The sequence below is a fragment of the Apostichopus japonicus genome, chromosome 13 (assembly GCF_037975245.1).
Source record: "Apostichopus japonicus isolate 1M-3 chromosome 13, ASM3797524v1, whole genome shotgun sequence".
In the NCBI taxonomy this organism is placed as follows: domain Eukaryota; kingdom Metazoa; phylum Echinodermata; class Holothuroidea; order Aspidochirotida; family Stichopodidae; genus Apostichopus; species Apostichopus japonicus.
Window position 1 is genome coordinate 26575213 of NC_092573.1, and position 19892 is coordinate 26595104.

Genomic DNA, 19892 nt, shown 5'->3' on the forward strand with positions numbered 1-19892 from the left:
TGATTGGTTATTATTGTATTCCCACAGTATACCATTTAATCTTACTCTTTAGAGAGGGCGAGACAGAAGAGAGGGTACCACGTGGAAGTGTCCTCATATGAACTTTGACCTGCACTTTAAATAGCAAGGTCATTACTGATAGGTCATCCAAGTTGTCCTTGAACACCTACATGTACAATTAAAGTTTCACCATTTGATCTCTTCTAAAATTTCTTCGTGAAAATTAGCTATGAGTTCTTTCTATGTGTTAAGAGCATTTATTTTCATGCCCTTCTTGAGATATCACATCTACAGGACACTTGATTCATTTATGACCTTCTTGAGATATCACATCTACAGGACACTTGATTCATTTTTTTTTTGGTATAGTATTTTTGAACAGTGGCAAGTATGCGGTTATGAAGAAGAATATTCAGTTTCACTCACTTGCAAACAGGCACCAAATTTTTGGGAGGATGTCACGGGACAGGCAAAGTCTTTGATGACTTCGAGGGACAATACTGTGAGTCCTTGAGATATGATCATGGCTTCACCCAAAGAGAAACTTTCTGGTAAGGAGTTCATCAGATGACACAACAAAGAAAGTCCTAGTGAAAGAAAGAGATGGAACATATCATGGGATAATGTAAAAAAAAATCATTTGTACTTTATAATAGCTGCATCAGGAACAAATATAAAAGAAGATGTCATGCTTCACGTTCCCTATAATGTGTGAACAGGCACTTGATGTCTATAAATCAACACAAAGGTGTACAACTGAATGATCCAAAGCTAAATGAAAACAAAAATGACTGGAGTCTGAGAAGGAATCTTATGCACAAAGACATCAGCTTTTCTGTAGACAACAAGAGGAGCAGCAAACAATAGTTCAGAACCGAATGTATCTCAGGAGGTTGAGCAATACTTGTGAATGAGGACATTTTGAGAGGATAGTTTCATCAAAATCAATCAAAGAATGAGTATTCAAGATCACATGACAGATTATTTTAAAGATTTTCAGATTTCGACCTCTAATGACCTTGGATCCAAAATCCTTGTAAACCACCGAAAGAAGCATTACCCAAGAAACATCATGACTGACTTTCTAGAACATATGGTCTTCTGGGAAAGAAGAGAATTTTCATGTAATGGCCCCTAAATGACCTTTGACCTTCACTTGTGAATGTGAAGTACAGGCTGTTTCATTATTCAGTGATCTGAGTTGCTTTAATTTGTGCATGTCATTGAACTTTACTTTGGGACATTTAAAAAATCACAGCTTATGATCAAGCTGACGTTTCTAGGAATAGCAAACAAGTAACACTGATGTTATTCAGGACTTTCTTCACAAATTCAGCAGTAGTTGCAGGGACATTGTGATCATCGAAACAAAGCTAATGTATGAAACTAGGAGACACTGATTATCAGATATAGGTACAAGAAATCTAGGAATTGGACCCTGAAATCAGGGATCTCTGGTTATTTAAACTGTTTGTATACACTAGTCACCAACACAGATCTCTTTTTATGAGTGAATATGATTCATGTGAAACAATCTTCATCATTGAAATGATTTCATTTCATCCCCTGATTGAAACAACACATAACATTCAAATACTTTGTTTCTGTAATCTATGCTCTTATGTTTCACATATTGAAGTATGTTTTGGTCCAACCAACCCTCCTACTGTATATTTGGTGGAAAAGTATTAATTGTGTCTAATTCAGATAATGAAACAAACAAGTTGATAACAAAGCTCTAAATAGCTCTAATACTTCATTGACAATGGCATTTAGCAGAAATGAAATGGATTTGGCTACATTAAATCTGAGAGCTAGTAGAGGTTTAGCAGCGTCATTATTATATGCAAGCAACACATGTTATATTTAGTATGTGACCTGATTTAGACTCACCAAGCACTGAGCCACCAATCAGAAATACTGCATACTCTACAAATTGTTGGGGAAATCTCATTAATATGAAAGAGACTATGAAAGTTCCTGCCAGAACCAATGCAGATGATAGCCATATTCTAAATCTTTGTAAAAGATTCTGACCAATAGAAACAGTTATGAGAAGACTGACAGTTACTGCAAGTGATGGCAACTGGTAATAGCACATTAAATTGGAGCCACATTGTTGGTTGCCATGAGCAACAAGTGCCATTGGAATGAGAAGTGCACCAGTGATCAGCCCCAGGGAAGATTTTTGTCTGCAAGAGAACAAGAGTTTAATAGTAATTTATGCAGCATAGATCATTTTTTGCAGAGTTTCTCTATTAACAACTGCCAAATTATAAACTAAAAAGTCAAAAAGTTGAGTGAAATGTAATTGATAAGGTCATTTCCTATAACTATCTGACATAGATTAATACTTTCCATTTTCATATAAATCTATGATAAATACATAACATAAAAAAACATGAGGTTTAATAATTGAACTGGTTAGACACAATGCTTCAACTAATTATCAAGGATTTACACTTTATTTGCAGTTTGGCTAAAAGCCACAAGCCTGCGAGTTTAGGCCTGGTACTTTTACAGGTTTTAATAAAGTGTTTGGGAGTTTAAACCTGTTTTAGCCACCTTATTTGCATACTGTAATATGGGACAATATTAAAAACATGTAAACATTTACAGATCATGAACCAAATACTGAGAAAAAGAAAATAGTCACTAAGAAGTAAAGTTTTGGATGTATTCTTCCATTTATCTCATTAGTCTGAACTTCATGGTTCTCACCTGAATTTCCAATTTGTCACTGCAGTAATATCCTCAGGGGTTATTAACATCTCAAGAACAATGGCAAGCAGAAATACTAAAGGAAAGAGAATACAAAAAGTAAGATATACAATTTGCAAAGATAAAATCATCACCTTTGACAACAATAAAATGCCAATAGGTTCTTGTAATCATTTAGTGGATCCATGTAACAGTTTTGGAATAATCCTGTTTACAAGGTTTTCAGTCTTTGAACTTCTTACCCTCAAAGCACCTTTGACCTCCACAGAAACAATATGGTTCCTGAACTCTGAAACACGGATCCATATAATAAGTATGACATTCATGCAGACCTGCGTGAGTTATCATGTTTGCAAGGTGTAGTATATCAAACAGAATGACTTTTAAGCTTTTGTTGCAGCTTATCATGCCAAGTCTGTGGTTCTGTTCTAGGGAACATCCAAGATAAGGTTCCCCAAGTTGTCAAATTTTCATTTTAACTTAATCAGCAGATGTTTGGTGTCATATTGAAGCTAAATTATAAAGTTAATTATTCAATTTCATTTTCTTACTTAAATATGTGTAATGTGGGCGTGACATATTGCCAAATTAACCAAATTCATTAATTAGTGCTCACGATGGGACATTTAGTATTTTTAATGCATTAACATATTGAATTAGTATTGTTGCAAACTTATATGGGGGACATGATTAGTGTAATATAAAGTTTGAACGAAAATATCTGAGAAATCCCCCAAACTTTAATTATGGCAATCAGGCCAAGGTCAAATGTCATTTATCCAAAACGAAACAGTTCTAGTTTACTTTACAGCCTGAGTGAACAATATTATTAATGAATTTCAAAACCTCTAATTTATATACCTCCAATCCTAAATACAATAATTATACTAAATTAAAAGTAAAAAAACTTCAAGCCTCCACCAGCATTTGAACCCAGGCCTGCCACTTTATATGCGGACACCCTAACCACTAGGCTATGGACACTGATTGTATGTCCAGAGGTTCGAAACCGGTACGGAGGGTCGTAATTCCACTGTAGGCATTTGTCACCTGTGTCGAACAATACTAGTTCTGTTTTGGATGACATATTTGCTTCACTCTAGAGATCAAACATGATGCTAACCAACTCGAAAATCATTTTTGATTCCTAAAGTCGGATCTCGAAGAAGATACTTTGAACATACTTTGTTAATGAAATGGAGGTAAACGACAAAGGCAACTGAATATAAATATATATATATATATATATATATACAAATATATATTCAGTTGCCTTTGTATGTATGTACAGTATGTTACAACTTTAGTGTACTAGAGCTTACAGTATATTGTAGTATTGTACAAATAATTGTAGAACTGTTCCATTAATTGTATTAAGTTAAATGTAATTTCTATTAACTTTGCATGAATGTTTGCTATGTGGACATAAAGAAAGTACTTCACAATCATAGAAGCTATTCGAGTCACTATGACATAGTTATAGCTTAGTCTAGAAGTATGTAATTAACAGTTTTGTTTATTATGATCTTATTACGTGTTCATTATTAATCTTGTTTTTTAAATGTGTGTAATAACAAAATATTTGCATTAGTACACTGTAGGACTTTAATTTTGATAAAATATCCTATAATTAAACAGCAACTCTATATTGTGGACAAATGTCCCATACAAGTTTGTTTGCAAGATTACACCGCAACACAAATAGTATTATATTTTTTTCTAAACCTTTATATGTATTATGTCCACAAGTAATATATCTATCACTGGTATTGTTAACAGCTGACTTAATTCACTTTCAGAGAAAACCCACCATTAATGCATTGTTGAAATATTCATCACTTTCTCTGGTCCCATTCATAACACAGCATATTACTTAGTTCCAAATCCAATAAATTGTCAATGAAGCTCAAGTTTGCACAAAATAGATTCCATAACAATACTCAACTAAGTAATATTTAACTTGTGAGAAGCTTGTTTTAACCCTCAAAACAGAGCACTTGAATATCTCTGAATGTTCTGTACGAAATGCATGGATTAGCTTGGATTTTGCTCCCAACAGTTCCTAGAAATGATTCATCTCTGGTCATGCATGCTCATGTTTATTTTTTCTTACATTATATAAGTTACTTTCTATATCAGTTGTTAACTGGTTCCCTTACAATACAGTTCAATCAAATACCTGCTTACTTAATTCTTGAGTTCTGGCATATTTTGTATCTTTACCCATATATATACTGTATGTTCCATACATCAGTATATTACATTGGCATTCTGTTCAATATACTACACAATGTGTAAATGTGTTTTTACTTATGTACTACCAAAAGAACTGAGCCTTTTGTTAAGATCTTGTGTAGTGTCTGTTCCCGACAATGATCACACAGTCACAGTCTCAATTCAAGGAGACTGGGGTTGAGAGCGGATCAGTCGTTCAGTAGTTTGGTTTTTGTGCCCATGCAGGTTCTTTCCTGGGTGACTTTTTCTTAAAAAGTAATGTATAAATGTGTGTATATATTAGTGCTGATAGTTGTACTCGATTAATCACCAGTAGTCGTGATTACACTTTGGAAGTTCGATTAATCAAGCTTAAAACCTAACTTGCGATTACTCGACTACAAAATAGCACTATCTGCTTTTGAAAATAGCCTCACCTATCAAAAACAACACTAAGTCAGTTTGTCAGCAAATATATCTCAAAAGTATAAAATTCTCACAATGCTACACTAGCATTGTGCTGTGTTAAAAATCGGTAGGCACCTGCTCCGGTTAGATTCATGCATTTACTTGTCAGTTAAATATGCTTGTTCTGCAGTGCAAGATTCAGTCCTATCAATGTTTAATCATTGCGCATATTAATCTTTTACGATTGCCAAAGTATTCCTTATTTCTTCAAACATGTTTACAAGTACTTCATATACTTAACTGGCCTGGTTCACATAAATTTATCAGATGTCTGATTGCGTGTGTCGATTGAAGTGTAATTTAATTTCAATGTGCAAAATACTGTATGTGCCTGCCACCTCGCTAGGATAGAGCCTAACCTAGAACTTTGAACGTCCTTCTACAGCAAACTCTTGTATACTTAACACCACACTGCTACAAGGTGTTACATCTATTCATTGTTTGCGTGTTTGCTTTTATTAGTGATAGTCATTACATAGTAGCTTCGTAGATTCATTCGAAAGTTTTTTATTTACTATGAAGGTTTCAAGAAACGTTGTACTGTAGATTGAAAATTGTTAACAATTTTTGTTTGCTAGAAGTTTTAACATGATTTACACACCACACGTTAGGACACTCATGAACAAGGTGCACCATGGAGAAAGATTGACTGCATTTCTGCGATGTAAAAATGACAGTGATGGCTGTACAACCGAGTAATCGCGAAAAGAGCAATGCGATTAATCCACTACAAAAGAGTCGACTATCAGCACAAGTATGACTTATGCATACTGCAGATTTGAATTTTTGTAGCTCAAAAATAGTCAGGAGTAACCTAGGCTGATTCACACATGTAACTGAGAAACATTATTTGGACGGAGTTTGATCGAAAATCATTGTACATCGCATTATCTATTCACTTGGGTTATATCCTGCAAGGACTACGGTACGCTAAATACGTATGGTAGTCCTTGGCCTAACCCAAGTACTGGCTTGGGTAAGTGCTTAAATATTCATAAAACATATATGATTACCACCACATAAAAGTGTTTGGATTATCAATCCATTTGTGTAATAAACCACGCAGGTTAGCCCTCCAAAAACCGTCAATGCTTCGAGTCGCTCTAGTAATCTTGACATGGGGAATTTTGCTGGTCAGTCTGTTCAAAACGGCTGAGGTTAGTTCCAAGGTGTTTCGACAACATAGCTAGTTGACCTCTAACGTCACTTCCGTTTCAGATTCGCAGATCGTATTGTGGAGTTTTGGGATGTGTTGGGGATAGAGATGAAGATGCTAGTTACTTTTAGAGCATTTTTAAAACGAAATGCATAAAATCAAGTCAACAAATGATGGAAAACGAAACATTCAGTGTGCGGTACTAACTGTTTGCATCACTAAGGTAAGCGAAACCCTCAGATCTAGGCCCTAGGTAAAGATGGTGCACGAAACACTCAGTGCGCTGTACCAGGTGTCTGAATCACTGTGTCTGTGATGTGGTGTCGAAACACCCTGCATGGAATTCCAAGTGTTTGAATCACTGTGTGGTACAGTAAGTGAAACCCTCAAGATGCAATACCAAGTTTTGTTGTCGAAACACCCTGAAACTAGCCTCAACTCGCTTGGTTGTCGAAACACCTTGACACTAACATCAGTGAAACCCCTCAGAATGCAATACCAAGTTTTGTTGTCAAAATACCTTCAAACTAGCCTCAACTAGCTGCGTTGTCGAAACACCTTGACACAATCTCTTTGTTGTCGAAACACCTTGAACCTAGTCTCAACTACAGTAGCTGCGTTGTCGAAACACCTTGACCAACTAGCTGCGTTGTCGAAACACCCTGATACTAGCTGCGTTGTCGAAACACCTTGACACTAATCTCTTTGTTGTGGAAACACCTTGAACCTAGTCTCAACTAGCTGCGTTGTCGAAACACCTTGACCAACTAGCTGCGTTGTCTAAACACCTTGACACTAATCTCTCTGTTGTCGAAACACCCTGAAACTAGCCTCAACTAGCTGCGTTGTCGAAACACCTTGACCAACTAGCTGCGTTGTCGAAACACCTTGACACTAATCTCTTTGTTGTCGGAACACCCTAAAACTAGACTAAACTAGCTGCGTTGTCGAAACACCTTGACACTAATCTCAGTGAAACCCTCAGAATGCAATACCAAGCTCTTTTTTCGAAAACACCCTGAAACTAGTCTCTACTAGCTTCGTTGTCAAAACACCTTGACACTTATCTCAGTGAAACCCTCAGAATGCAATACCAAGTTTTTTTTCGAAACACCCTGAAACTAGCCTCAACTAGCTGCGTTGTCGAAAAACCTTGACACCAAGTGAAACCCTCAGAATGCAATACCAAGTTTTATTGTCTAAACACCCTGAAACTAGCCTCAACTAGCTGCGTTGTCGAAACACCTTGACACTATGCTCTTTGTTGTCCAAACACCCTGAAACTAGCCTCAACTAGCTGCATTGTCGAAACACCTTGACACTAATCTCTTTGTTGTCGAAACACCCTAAAACTAGCTGAGTTGTTGAAACACCTTGATACTTATCTCTTTGTTGTCGAAACACCCTGAAACAAGCTTCAACTAGCTGCGTTGTCGAAACACCTTGACTTCAATCTCAGTGAAACCCTCAGAATGCAATACCAAGTTTTATTGTCGAAACACCCTGAATTTTAATTATAGCCTCAACAAGCTGCGTTGTCGAAACATCTTGACACTAATCTCTTTGTTGTCAAAACACCCTGAAACTAGCCTCAACTAGCTGCGTTGTCGAAACACCTTGACACTAATCTCTTTGTTGTCGAAACACCCTGAAATTAGTCTCAACTAGCTGCGTTGTTGAAACACCCTGACACTAATCTCTTTGTTGTCGAAACACCCTGAAATTAGTCTCAACTCACTGCGTTGTCAAACACCTTGACACTAATCTCAGTGAAACCCTCAGATTGCAATTACAAGTCATCTTATATTCACTTCCCATGCTCTATTCATCTTCCGTTCTTTATTCCTCAACGTGCCCTTTAATCTGCCATACCCAATTCATCTAACACACCATTCACATACCTCCATTCATTCACCTACTGTACTAACCTCACCCACCTTTTGCCATCCACTGATCTACCAAATATACTTCTAACCATTTAGTCAGTCCAACCTTTACTCACTCTATTGCACTTTGACACACCCAGTCTTTACTTCAGTCTGACATAAGTTTCTAAAAGAAACATGCTCAACTTTTTTCCCATAGACACCAAATAGCGCTTACATATTTACCAAATAAGAATAAAATGTTATTAAAGTCTATTATATTTCCACTCTATTCAATGACACTATTGTTTTCTTTACTTCTTTTCCAGACGCTTTGTGGAGGTTGATCTGACAGATATACATACAGAGGGACGGCTAACGTGTGAACATACAGAGAGACAAATGGACCAACAGACAAATAAACAGATGAACAGTAACGATGTTATGTCCCCTCTTCACCAACTTTGTCGGCAAAGTGATAATAAGTGCTTTGCATAAGGACTTTACACAGGTGCATTGACCAGGAATCAAACTAGGAACCTCTTGCTGTGTGGCTTTGCTAAAAACTTTTAAAAGAAAGTATTAATAACTTTGTGTAGGGTTGAGCTAACTTACTTTCCGTGCTCCAATGCAGCCATGCCTGTTCCCTGTGAAAGGCACATAAAAACTTCTGTGTACCAGGAAACACTGCATGCAGTGCTTGGTGTTCTTGTTCGGATAGTCAAGCATGAAGAATTTGGGGTTCCATTCAGGGTTCCATGTTTTGATGATATCAAGGGCCTCTATTATCGCAACAGTTGTTTCATCCTCTGTGATGAATTCAGCCACAGGACTATAACCAACATTGGTCCTCACAACTACTGTACCAAGAACGGGAAGAGCATATTTTGTGGTCTTGTGGGTGGCATCAATAAGCACCATGTCTCCATAACGCTTTAATAGCAGTTGTTGCTGGCTGGTCTGATGGATGAACAGGAAAGTAGTGCTTTCTGCGGTGTATTATCTGTCATCCCTATCATCTGTTTCTAAGACAATACCTTGTGATTTGGGCTTTCTACAGATCCTCACATCAGAGATAGCTGTTTGTTTTGGCTTGTCTGAGTACTTGCGAAGAAAAAAACAATCTCTGTTGTCTTCACTTTGATAGCCTTCACTTTTTCTTATAGATTGAGTTGGTCAAATTGTGAAACCTACCTTTATATAGTGCCAGATTGTTCTGTTTGTGGGAAAATATCACCTGTCATGTTTCAGAGGCTAGGAGTCAGGAAAAAGCTCATTATGGACAAAATGCTCAAGTTTCTTTCTTATCAAGGGTACTGATATAATGTGTTGTGTCACATATTCATCAATCTTGAACTAACTTCAGGATGAATATAGCATAAAGTACCTTTTTTTTTACAAATGTCACAATGTGATTTGATCCTATACAACACTTCTACCAGCCTAGATAAGTTGAATATGTGGCCTGATGCTTGTTCATCTGGGCTTTATATACAGAGCCTCTTTTTCCTTCACGATTAGATATGATGCAGCTCTTCAAGAGAAAGCATGACGTTTGTCCATGGATGTTGGGTCTGAAGTGGGTACCAGTGAGAAGGAAATAAGGGAGGTGCCTCTGTCCATTAGAGAAAATTGTGGTTTTATTAAGCCCCTATATGTAATATGGTGAAGCTTTAGTAAGCTTTTTTCCAAGTTATGGTTTTGAGGCAAACGTGGGAGAGGGAACAAGGGGTCCCCCCCCCCATCCCCTTTGGGAAATTTGTATTTCTAGTTGTGTATTTGAAAATTTGCTCAAGGTCTGGGAAACTGTGGGAAAAAGACCTTATAGAGTGCACCTGCACCCACCCCCAGATTCCTGTCAGTGGGTTTGTTTGTACCTCTTGTGTACCAGATAAAAACTTCACATTGTTAAGTATGTTATGATTCTTGCATTGTATGTGTTAAAAAGAAATAAATAAGTTTTATCTGTTTGTTAGAAGTTCCTACACTCTTTGTCCTTCCTGAAGCGGGCAATGTTTTTGATCCTTCCAAATTTGCTGTACTGAGCTGCTGCAATTTTTTTAGACCTATCGTACACACTCCGCCGAGGATTTTTTTGCCAATCAAAAGCAGCTGGTAGTGAGCTTTAACAACATCAGCTCCCAGTTTTCTTGTTTAAAGAGGCGGGCACTGTCTTATGTGTTGTTGAAGAATTTTACACATTGTTGTATCAAGTTAACTGTAAATTAAGAGACCTTTTTGTACTGGAATTGCACGTCCAAGTGTATGGTGACCCAAGATGAACAAAAAGAATTATATCATATTCACAGACAAAACTCCTCTGTAAGAAATTTCAGAATATTCATTGATTGATTGATATGCCAAATTGCCAAACAAAATTTCTATCATGGGATTAGCCTTTTTTCTATAGAAATTAAGTCACATTATTACATGCACAAAGGATCAAATACTTCTTGGAAACTGAGTGGCTTAATCTTATCTGTTGGTGGACTTGAACCACCTGCTGAATAAATTCTGCATCACCTGAACAGACTTTTATTATGGCCAAACAAATTACCAAGAAGAAATAAATTACTTAGAATGACAGTTCACTGGCACCTTGAGTACTGAAATTAGCTTCTACCAGACTTCTGCAGACCTAACGTAGTGCCTATCTGAACGTATTTATTGTTATTATTAGTTGAGTTTGGTAGAAAAATAATGATCAGGAGGGTCACTCAATTCCCAAGGACCCTATAGGAGAGAAAAAAACTGAGACACAAACACTCAGACCCGATTACATCAATTGCTTAAAGTGCTTGTCCAAAGCATTCTTAAACCCATTGACACTACTTGCAAGTACAACTTTCTCAGGCAAACCGTTCCACTCATTCACAACCCTATTAGAAAAAAAGTTATGCAGAATATTAATCCTACTTTGTGACTTTTTGAGCTTTATACAATGACCTCTGAAAGTGTAGACGGTAAATTCTCTTCACTCCTTGAGAAGAAATTTATTTTACCGCCAAGACGCCACCCACGAACATGGCTAGAGCCTTGTGAAATTTGGTACCTTCGAACACTTTGTCAGCCACTACTGAATATATTGGACCAATCTTATTGTAAAGCAATTTTTTTTAATATCTCCAATTGGTCATAATGGGGTTTACGCTCGGCCCTAATCTCTGAAAATATCATATCTTAATAGCGTGAACATGGGGGTAGCGCAATTTATTGTAGTTTTTCGGGCGGGGTTATTACAATAACATTTACATTTTAGGAAGATTCTCCATCTGGGGCAAAAAATGTTTGCGTTAACCAACAAATTCTATTTTATGATCATTAGCTGTTTAAACAGCAAGCAACCAACCGAGCAAACCCTTCCTGAGTTAACAGAAATTCTTAGACGATTGTAAGTAAATATTTACTTGTACTGTCATTATCAGAGTAGTTTTCTAGCTGGCGAGACCATCAGGTGATCGACATGACCGTAATTTTTTTCTGAACAAAAATGAACTTCATGAAGTACAGTAAACACAAGACAAACTAACACATTTCTTTTCGACATATTTACTTTAGTTCAGTTGTGAGTCATGATGGCAGTAACATTTCTTGAATTTATTCTCCTTATTTTTTACCCTTTACTGCGAACGAACTAGACTTGGACCACTGTTGGTAAAGCTTCAAAAATACGCATCTTAGGGATCGCGACAACTCCATCAGAGATTTTGATGTTTTCAATGCAATTCAGGAGTGGAAAAAAAAAACGGTTTTTGAGCCAGATTGGTTTTTTTGCTAGAGCAAACCGGTTGTCAGTTTTCAAAAAACCGTGGAAGCTTACCCACCAATTCCATAAGGATTCCTCCTGTCCTGACGATACACAACATACCCCGGGTAAGAAACCTCAGCACTATCAATGTCCAGGAGAATTCCACGAGACCGAAGGTCTGCGAGATCGAATTTCCGAGAACCTGATAGTCCGCGAGACTGCCCCCTAAATTCTTCACTGATGGACGTCCCGGCCCCCCCCCCCCTTAAAATCTGAAGAGGTAAGGAAAACGGGTGATTTAAACCAATTTGAAATGTTCACTTTTTGTTACATTGTCACATTACAAAAATAAAAAATATTATTTGAAATTCGAGCAGTCTAAAGAATTTTTACTCCTTACAGAAGTAGAACCGAAAACCGCATCATGTTTTCTTGTTATAGCGTATATACTGTCATTATTATCCCATTTTACTATGAAATCAGCATTAATTAGGGGTTGACTTTTAACCTCTAGCCCGTAACAGTTGACAATATTTCCTCATAATAAACCAAACGTCTAATTTACCTCCTAAAAATTTGCACATTTTATAGCACAAACACACAGCAGGGGGCTTTGATATTTGAGAGCGGGGGCTTTTGCCCCCTGCAACCCCCTCTGGTTACGCCACTGGTGGAGGCCTAGGATCAATGCAAGCTGCCCCAGCCCCCTTGCGCAACTCACTGGTATACATTATGAAAAAAAATGGCTGTAAATTCTTTTACGCGCTTTATCAAGGTAACATTACCAGTAGTAATAATTGTCTTACCAAGTGCTATTATAGGCCGAGTAGCTTAGGTCTCGCAGGGCCTAGTAATAGTTTCGGTCTCAATACCTCGGTTTCGAAGATATTCGGTGTGACGGACCTTTTAAATTTGGCCGTGGCTATTCTTACGACTAGTCGTAACAATTATTTATTAACTATTCTTACGACTTCGGCGAATTCAAGCGCAGTAAAGTAAATAAGCAACTGCGCATGTAGTAGGGGTAACCCTAACCCCAAACACCAACCTAACCCTAACCTTAACCCTGAATGGAAATTATTGTTACTCCTAGTCGTAAAAATAGTACTCCTAGTCATAAAAATAGCCATGTTAAAGCAACTGCGCATGCGTATTTATAAATTATTCTTACGACTAGTCGTAATTTTAGCCACTTTGTTTTAATTTCGGTCTCGCAGACCTTCGTTCTTGCGGACCTCGCAGATCCTCAAGAAGAACAGTTAATTCAGCAAAAATTTTACAAATACTAGCATTCGTAAAGACAATCTTCATTCGTAAAGATAATCCCTGTAACTAGTTACTAGCTAGCTAGAGGTAGGAGTACCTTAAGCATTCCTCCTGATGTTAGAAATGACTTTCCTTCCTTTCAAAACACCTATAAGCACCTCCACTAGAAGTATAATCCTTATCAAAATTTATGCCGGCCTCCATCGACCCCAATTTCGTTTAAACATAGCTGTGCAACTGAGTAATTCACCAACCATTAGGCTAACGGTTATGCCGTTTGGACTACGGTACCTTAGGCTACGTCTTGGGGCCTAAGCTGCATCAGCTACAAGTTCAACCTGCAACAAAGCCTGGCTCATTTAATTTTCTCAAACGTTAAAAGTTCAAGTCAAGAGAATACATTTAATCTTTACGTCCAGGCTTCAAACCCATGCTGCCCAGTTGCCGTCATTTTCAGGTTAATCTTCAGCCTGAGTAGGCCTAACCGTGAACAACTTGTTGTTGTACAACAAGTAATTTTCACTTTCCATTTCGCGCCATTGCCATAGGAATACGAGAGAGGGTTCTTGAAAACGGAAGTACGTCACAGGTCAACTTCTCTGTTGTCGAAACACCTTGGAACTAACCTCAGCCGTTCAAAACAGCTGATCTGAAGAACGCGGTGGTAGATCAAAAAATATCTTACTACTACGTTTCAGTGAAGGATATCTTTAACCCATCGGTTTGACATGGAATTTGATCAGTAAATACTGTTCGAATATAAAGAATGACGATTACTTTACAATGGACAATCGGTTGTCTCTGAACGATCTCTTTCCGCTTGATAAGTAATCCCTGTGATGATATCTTTTAGGATTTATTGGGTCCATTATTACGACTGTAATGCTTAAAAGATGTTACGTGTCTGTACATTGCTAGTCTTCAAAATGAATTGCCCTATACGGTACCTCAAGCTAACAATTAGGGGGGGGGGGGGGGGCAGGAGGGAAATGAAATCCACATCAAGGATCCTACGTAAAGAAGAATAAACACGGAAACATCAATTTCAGTTCAGGGACGTACATTCACTATTTCATAAGGTGCTGTAGACAGTGGCGTCACCAGACTTTTCAGTCTGGGGGGGGGGGGGCACCAGCATTTGATGGGGGGGGGGGGCACTTAGGTGGATACGGATCAATGTCCTGGGGAGGGGTCTAAGGGGAGGGGGTGCCCCTCCAGGCGCGGCGGAACGGAAAAATTATTGGGGGGGGACTAATGTGTAGAGACTATCTAAGCGGAGCGCCACCATCGCCGGTTGGCGCGGAGCGAACAAGAAAATTTTGGGTTTTTCAAACCCCCAGATGGCCGGAAACGGCACTTCCCGAGTGTTTTATGCTGCGAATACCTAGCCCTAAAATATGGGTCTCAAGCCTGCAATTTCTCAGATTGCACGTAAAAGTCTGTAAAAACATTGTAATTTGTATATTCGATGGTGTTTTAAGAGAGTAGCTATTACTCGTAGTGTACTCGCAAAGACGTTTTTGAGTGTAGTAAGGGGCCCCCGGTTCCACCGCCACTGCCCCCCCATCCCCTTTGGAAAATTTTCGCATACGGAGGATGGGCTAGATGCAAAATGCTGCCACATTTGATGCTAAATTCGATCTGAAGATATCTCCAGAAATTGCTATTTTTGAGGTAATGATTTTAACAAGGCGCAGAATTTTGCAGAGGATATGAACCACATGCTGTCGATATTATGCCTAACCCTATCAATAGAACCTACATTTGTTGAATTAATGTGTGCATTACCCCGACTCCTTTCTTGTCCTTCTCGTTTTCGCTCATTATCTATTAAGATGTAACAGGTTCCAGCATCGTTATTGGCTCCTATCAGGGATCTCACCATGCAATCCAAAGTTTGATCACACATCGAGTATGGCTCAGTATGCAGGTGTGAACATTCGCCATTTGTTCCTACAAGCATCTGACCTCAATGACCTCTGCACCCCCTACACAACAGGGTTAATATATGGGTCCACAAATATAGGCCAGTATGGTGCCTGCGGACCCTCATATTCTCACATTTCGTCAGCTCCTAACCTGTCAACCTCAGACCAATTGGGCAACATATTGCAGTACCCTCCCTTCTCACAGTCATGTAGCTCGCGAAGTGGACTTGTATATCCGCTGGTATGGCGTGAGCACTGACACATTCAATGTAAATATCGACACCTGTTGTGATGGCGCGGGTTACGACTTCGATACCCGACGTTCAAGGATAAACTTGTTCATTTTTTCGCAGCTCATTGGAAGAAAATACGAATTACTGTGCTTCTTTGTCCTTATGAAAAACCAACTCAGATGATGGGAGTTGAATATAACAAAATATATATATATATTTTTACCAACCCAAATCTCAGATGGGGGGCACTCGGGGGGCACTAGGTTTTTCAGGGGGGCACGTGCCCCCTGCCCCCCCCCCCCCTTGGCGACGCCACTGGCTGTAGAGCCTGGTATGGGCCGACCAGCTGTTTTGAGGAATTCAGTGCAACAAATGTAGCAACTTTCGGGCGGACTGACTCTAATAGGAGAATGTTATACCCACAGCTGTTACTCTTTGATTGCTAACTGTAAAAAGTCCACATCTTTGTGAAACAATTTATATTAAATGTTGCCGAAATTTATATGAAAGATCGAATTTGACGTGATATAAGAGAAAGGTAACTGGTTTGGGCTCTTTATAAATAGTACTGAGTCCTGGAATTCTGGTATACTCCCTGTCAATCACTGTACGTGTGTGGATTAATTAATACTATAATTGGTCCGAGGCTGTTTATTTTGGTCTAAATTACTTTAATAAGACGTCTTCCCAGTAGTAAGCATCTACTGTATACTCAATTCGTGTTTATGCTAAACTGCTACTAATTAACCTAGTGGACTAACCTGTCTTCAACCTATATACCCCGCGGTCAGCCACAATACAACAGTAGACTTTTGTTGCCTGGTGTTACGGGGGATGGCGCAATGCCTTCGTAAGCTCCAACATTTTTAGAATAAAATGTCACAAATAGGATTAGGCGTTTGGGACTACAATATAGCCTACATTTATAGTCGAAATATGCCTCATAAATCATGCACCATCTGACGTCTAAAGTTTTATTTCTTTCTTTCTATGGGAAGCCATCCAACCCCCATACATAGGAAACGGCTTCAATGGCACCACAGCAGTACCCGTCCTTATATAATACATCACTTGCATCTGTCCCGCCCACAAACTATCAGTCCCTACCCTCATCTTTCATAGTAAATTTTACCCCCCCCCCAACCTTTGTAATCCTGTGCACGCCACTGAATCCAGGGGCAAAGGCCCAGGAAGCTACATCGTTAGTATATACTTTGCTCTGTCGTAGCGAATTTAAAGCACAAAAATACATGTGAGCCTGAAGAATTCAATTTATGGCATTTGGCTAGATGTTCAGTATTGTTATCTAGTGGGGACGTTTACTAGCAACTATCACCCGGAAAAAAGAGGAATTATCAGAGGATTCCAACCCCTAGTGAGGAATTCCGGGGATATTTGATGTTCTCTTGAAGCAATTTGAAAGCCTGCACAGACATACATGTCTGAGAGGAATTCAATACTAGCGGAAAGTAGGCATTATTACGCAGCCCCATGCATGACGTTAGCATTTTATTAGCCTAATATTATCCGGGAAATGTAGCCGTGAGAAACAATAATTTTGTTTTGTCTTTGATCACTATTAAATTATTACTCTCACTTCCGTTAGTGTAAGACCACGCACGCCGCTAAATTCAGTTCTGTTCTAAATTTCTTATAGCAGTTTAGAAGGGAAAAAACAGAAATACAGTTTTATCGGGAAATTAAAACATGAAAGAGATGATGAAAGAGGGTTCAATCTGTGGCAGAATTAACGGACAAACTTCGAAGGGAAATGGGACATGTGACTTAAAGGGGGCAAACCACATAGTCAACCCACCCCCCCCCCAAAAAAAACAACAGACAAAATGCATACAAATACATTTTGCAGCAAAACGATACTAATTACATTATTCTTAATTTCTCAACAAAGGTCCATTTGTAATGAGGAGGCCGGCACTACTTCATTCCAAAATTAAAACGGCTTTTTATTAACAAAACCGGGCAAGTTAAAGTTATGACAAGGGGCACATTTGAGATTTTTCACAACACCTTAAGTTGTATAACTTTTCATGACACATATAGGATCTACCATCTGTTGCACTGCAGTAATCGTATCATCGATAACAAGAGTTCAACGGACAATATCAAAGTGTTGCACTTTATCACCCATGCAATAACATAACACAGGCGCGGCGGAACGGAAAAATTATTGGGGGGGGGGGGGGCTAATGTGTGGAGACTAACTAAGCGGCTCGCCACCATCGGTTGGCGCGGAGCGTACAAGAAAAATTTTGGGTTTTTTCAAACCCCCAGATGGCCGGAAACGGCACTTCCCGAGTGTTTTATGCTTCGAATACCTAGCCCTAAAATATGGGTCTCAAGCCTGCAATTTCTCAGATTGCACGTAAAAGTCTGTAAAAACATTGTAATTTGTATATTCGATGGTGTTTTAAGAGAGTAGCTATTACTCGTAGTGTACTCGCAAAGACGTTTTTGAGTGTAGTAAGGGCAGTGGCGGAGCTAGGGGTATTGGTCGGGGGGGGGGCAAGAATGGTCTGTAGGGGCGCTTTCGACACTATCTAAGCGGAGCGCCACCACAGGTTGGCGCGGAACGTACAGAAAATTTTTGAGTAAAGATACTCCCTAGATTGCAGGAAATGACCCTTCCGAGCCTTGCTAATTTGCAGATAAACGGAGAATAAATAGGTGTCGTCGCCATTTTGTCGGAAAATTACACCAACAGAATATGACAAATGTCAATAGGTATATGAGAGCGCAATAAAATAGTCAATAATCGCGAATAAGTAAAAAGTAGTGAAAAGCTGAAAAGGGCGCCAGCAGTCCATTTGAATCTGTCAGGGGGGGGGGGCATCCGCCCCTGACTGTTTATATGGACGCTCCGCCACTAAGTAATGGGATGTTGGAGAACTGGCTGAAATGAGGCAGGTCATTGGCCTAAGACGAAGTTGTGTTACGCTTACCGGTACTCACACTCACTGCTTCCACTTTTCACGGGGCGTGAAGACGCGGTTGGGGTGACAATATGGTCTTTAGCCAGGGGACGGGCCGAGGGTCCCCCAGCAATTACTAAAATGATTACACCTATATAGTATACGTGTGCATCGGACAGATCGACAAATATACATTGAAAAATGGGCAGATGCACGTTTCGGAGCTTTGGTAAATATTGGGGGGCTTATCATGCATTTGCCCCCTCAACTTTTTCATTGGGGGGGCTGAGCCCCCCCAAGCCCCCCCGGTTCCGCCGTCACTGACATAACATTTATGCCAATATGTACCAGCTTTTCACCAGCTGCATTAATATGATTTAAGGTTGTTGCAATTTTAAAATGTTGGTCCCTCTCAAATGATGGTCCCAAAAATGAGGTCTACATGTACCACTGAGCTATTAAACAACAACTGTATACCAAGTTTGTCTACAATCCAAGTTAAGGTTGTGGAGTTATTGAATTTAAATATTTGTGGTCCACGCCAAAATAGATAGGGAAAACCTTCTCACTATATACATCTACATCACAAGTATCACACATATCCATCACTCCGTTGTTGAGTTATCGAGGATCGAAGCAAGTGTCACAGACCCTCATATACACGCACACCAACCTGACTGCGAAGGTTCTTTTGCTTCCAGCAAAGAAACAATAAAAACTAAAATAAACAATCATCCTACACATCAGCCCGTTACTAATAAGTGCGATGCAAAGTTGGTATACTTTGTATATTTTCTTGACAAATCCACAGAAAGTGATATTTATCACCATTTGGCAATGTTTCAGCATTAGATATTAATCATGCTTCTCGATCGGCCTTTTGGCTAAGATCATGTGTAGTATCTGTTCCCTTTTGAGGGGAATGTTGATTCACACCCGGCGATGATCACAAAGTCACAGTCCCCGGCAATGCAAGGGACTGGGGTTGAGAGCGGATCAGTCGTTCAGTAGTTTGGTTTTTGTGCCCAGTTTCTTTCCTGGGTGACTTTTCTTAAAAAGTAAACATGTTTTAGATTAGTAATTAGAATTTATAATATTAAATGGCTTAACAACATTTCAAGGCCTGCACTGAGGAGTGGAAGTCTTCATCAATTAACCTGAAAGGAGCATTCCAGTGATTGAACATACTTAAATGGTGAATGCAGTGGCGTAGGAATGTACTTTTGAGAGGGGGGGGGGGGGGCTGAAGACTGATGGCCGGCCTGGGAGGGGGGTCTAAGGGGGGATTTTTTTTGGCGTTTCCAGGTGGCCTCAGATGCAATTTGGTGCAATGTAGCACACTTCAACCCACCCACTCCATTTT

At 39.1% G+C, this 19892-nt stretch overlaps 1 protein-coding gene across 3 annotated transcripts in view; it reads right to left on the reverse strand.

The window, feature by feature from the left end:
• The window catches only part of LOC139978342 (dolichol kinase-like), a 32711-nt gene extending 18533 nt beyond the window's left edge, over window positions 1-14178 (reverse strand). Inside the window, exons 1-5 of one of the 3 annotated variants that reach the window (XM_071988463.1) lie at window positions 14072-14178; window positions 6417-6544; window positions 2722-2797; window positions 1894-2192; window positions 427-587 (exon numbers count right to left, since the gene is read on the reverse strand). In XM_071988463.1, the coding sequence (XP_071844564.1) occupies window positions 427-587; window positions 1894-2192; window positions 2722-2797; window positions 6417-6522 (642 nt within the window). In that variant the 5' untranslated portion in view covers window positions 6523-6544; window positions 14072-14178. Of the gene's footprint in view, window positions 1-426; window positions 588-1893; window positions 2193-2721; window positions 2798-6004; window positions 6354-6416; window positions 6577-14071 lie in introns of those variants that run through there. The other 2 variants (XM_071988462.1, XM_071988465.1) reach the window with 2 other exon arrangements.
• Window positions 14179-19892: the final 5714 nt, after the last annotated feature.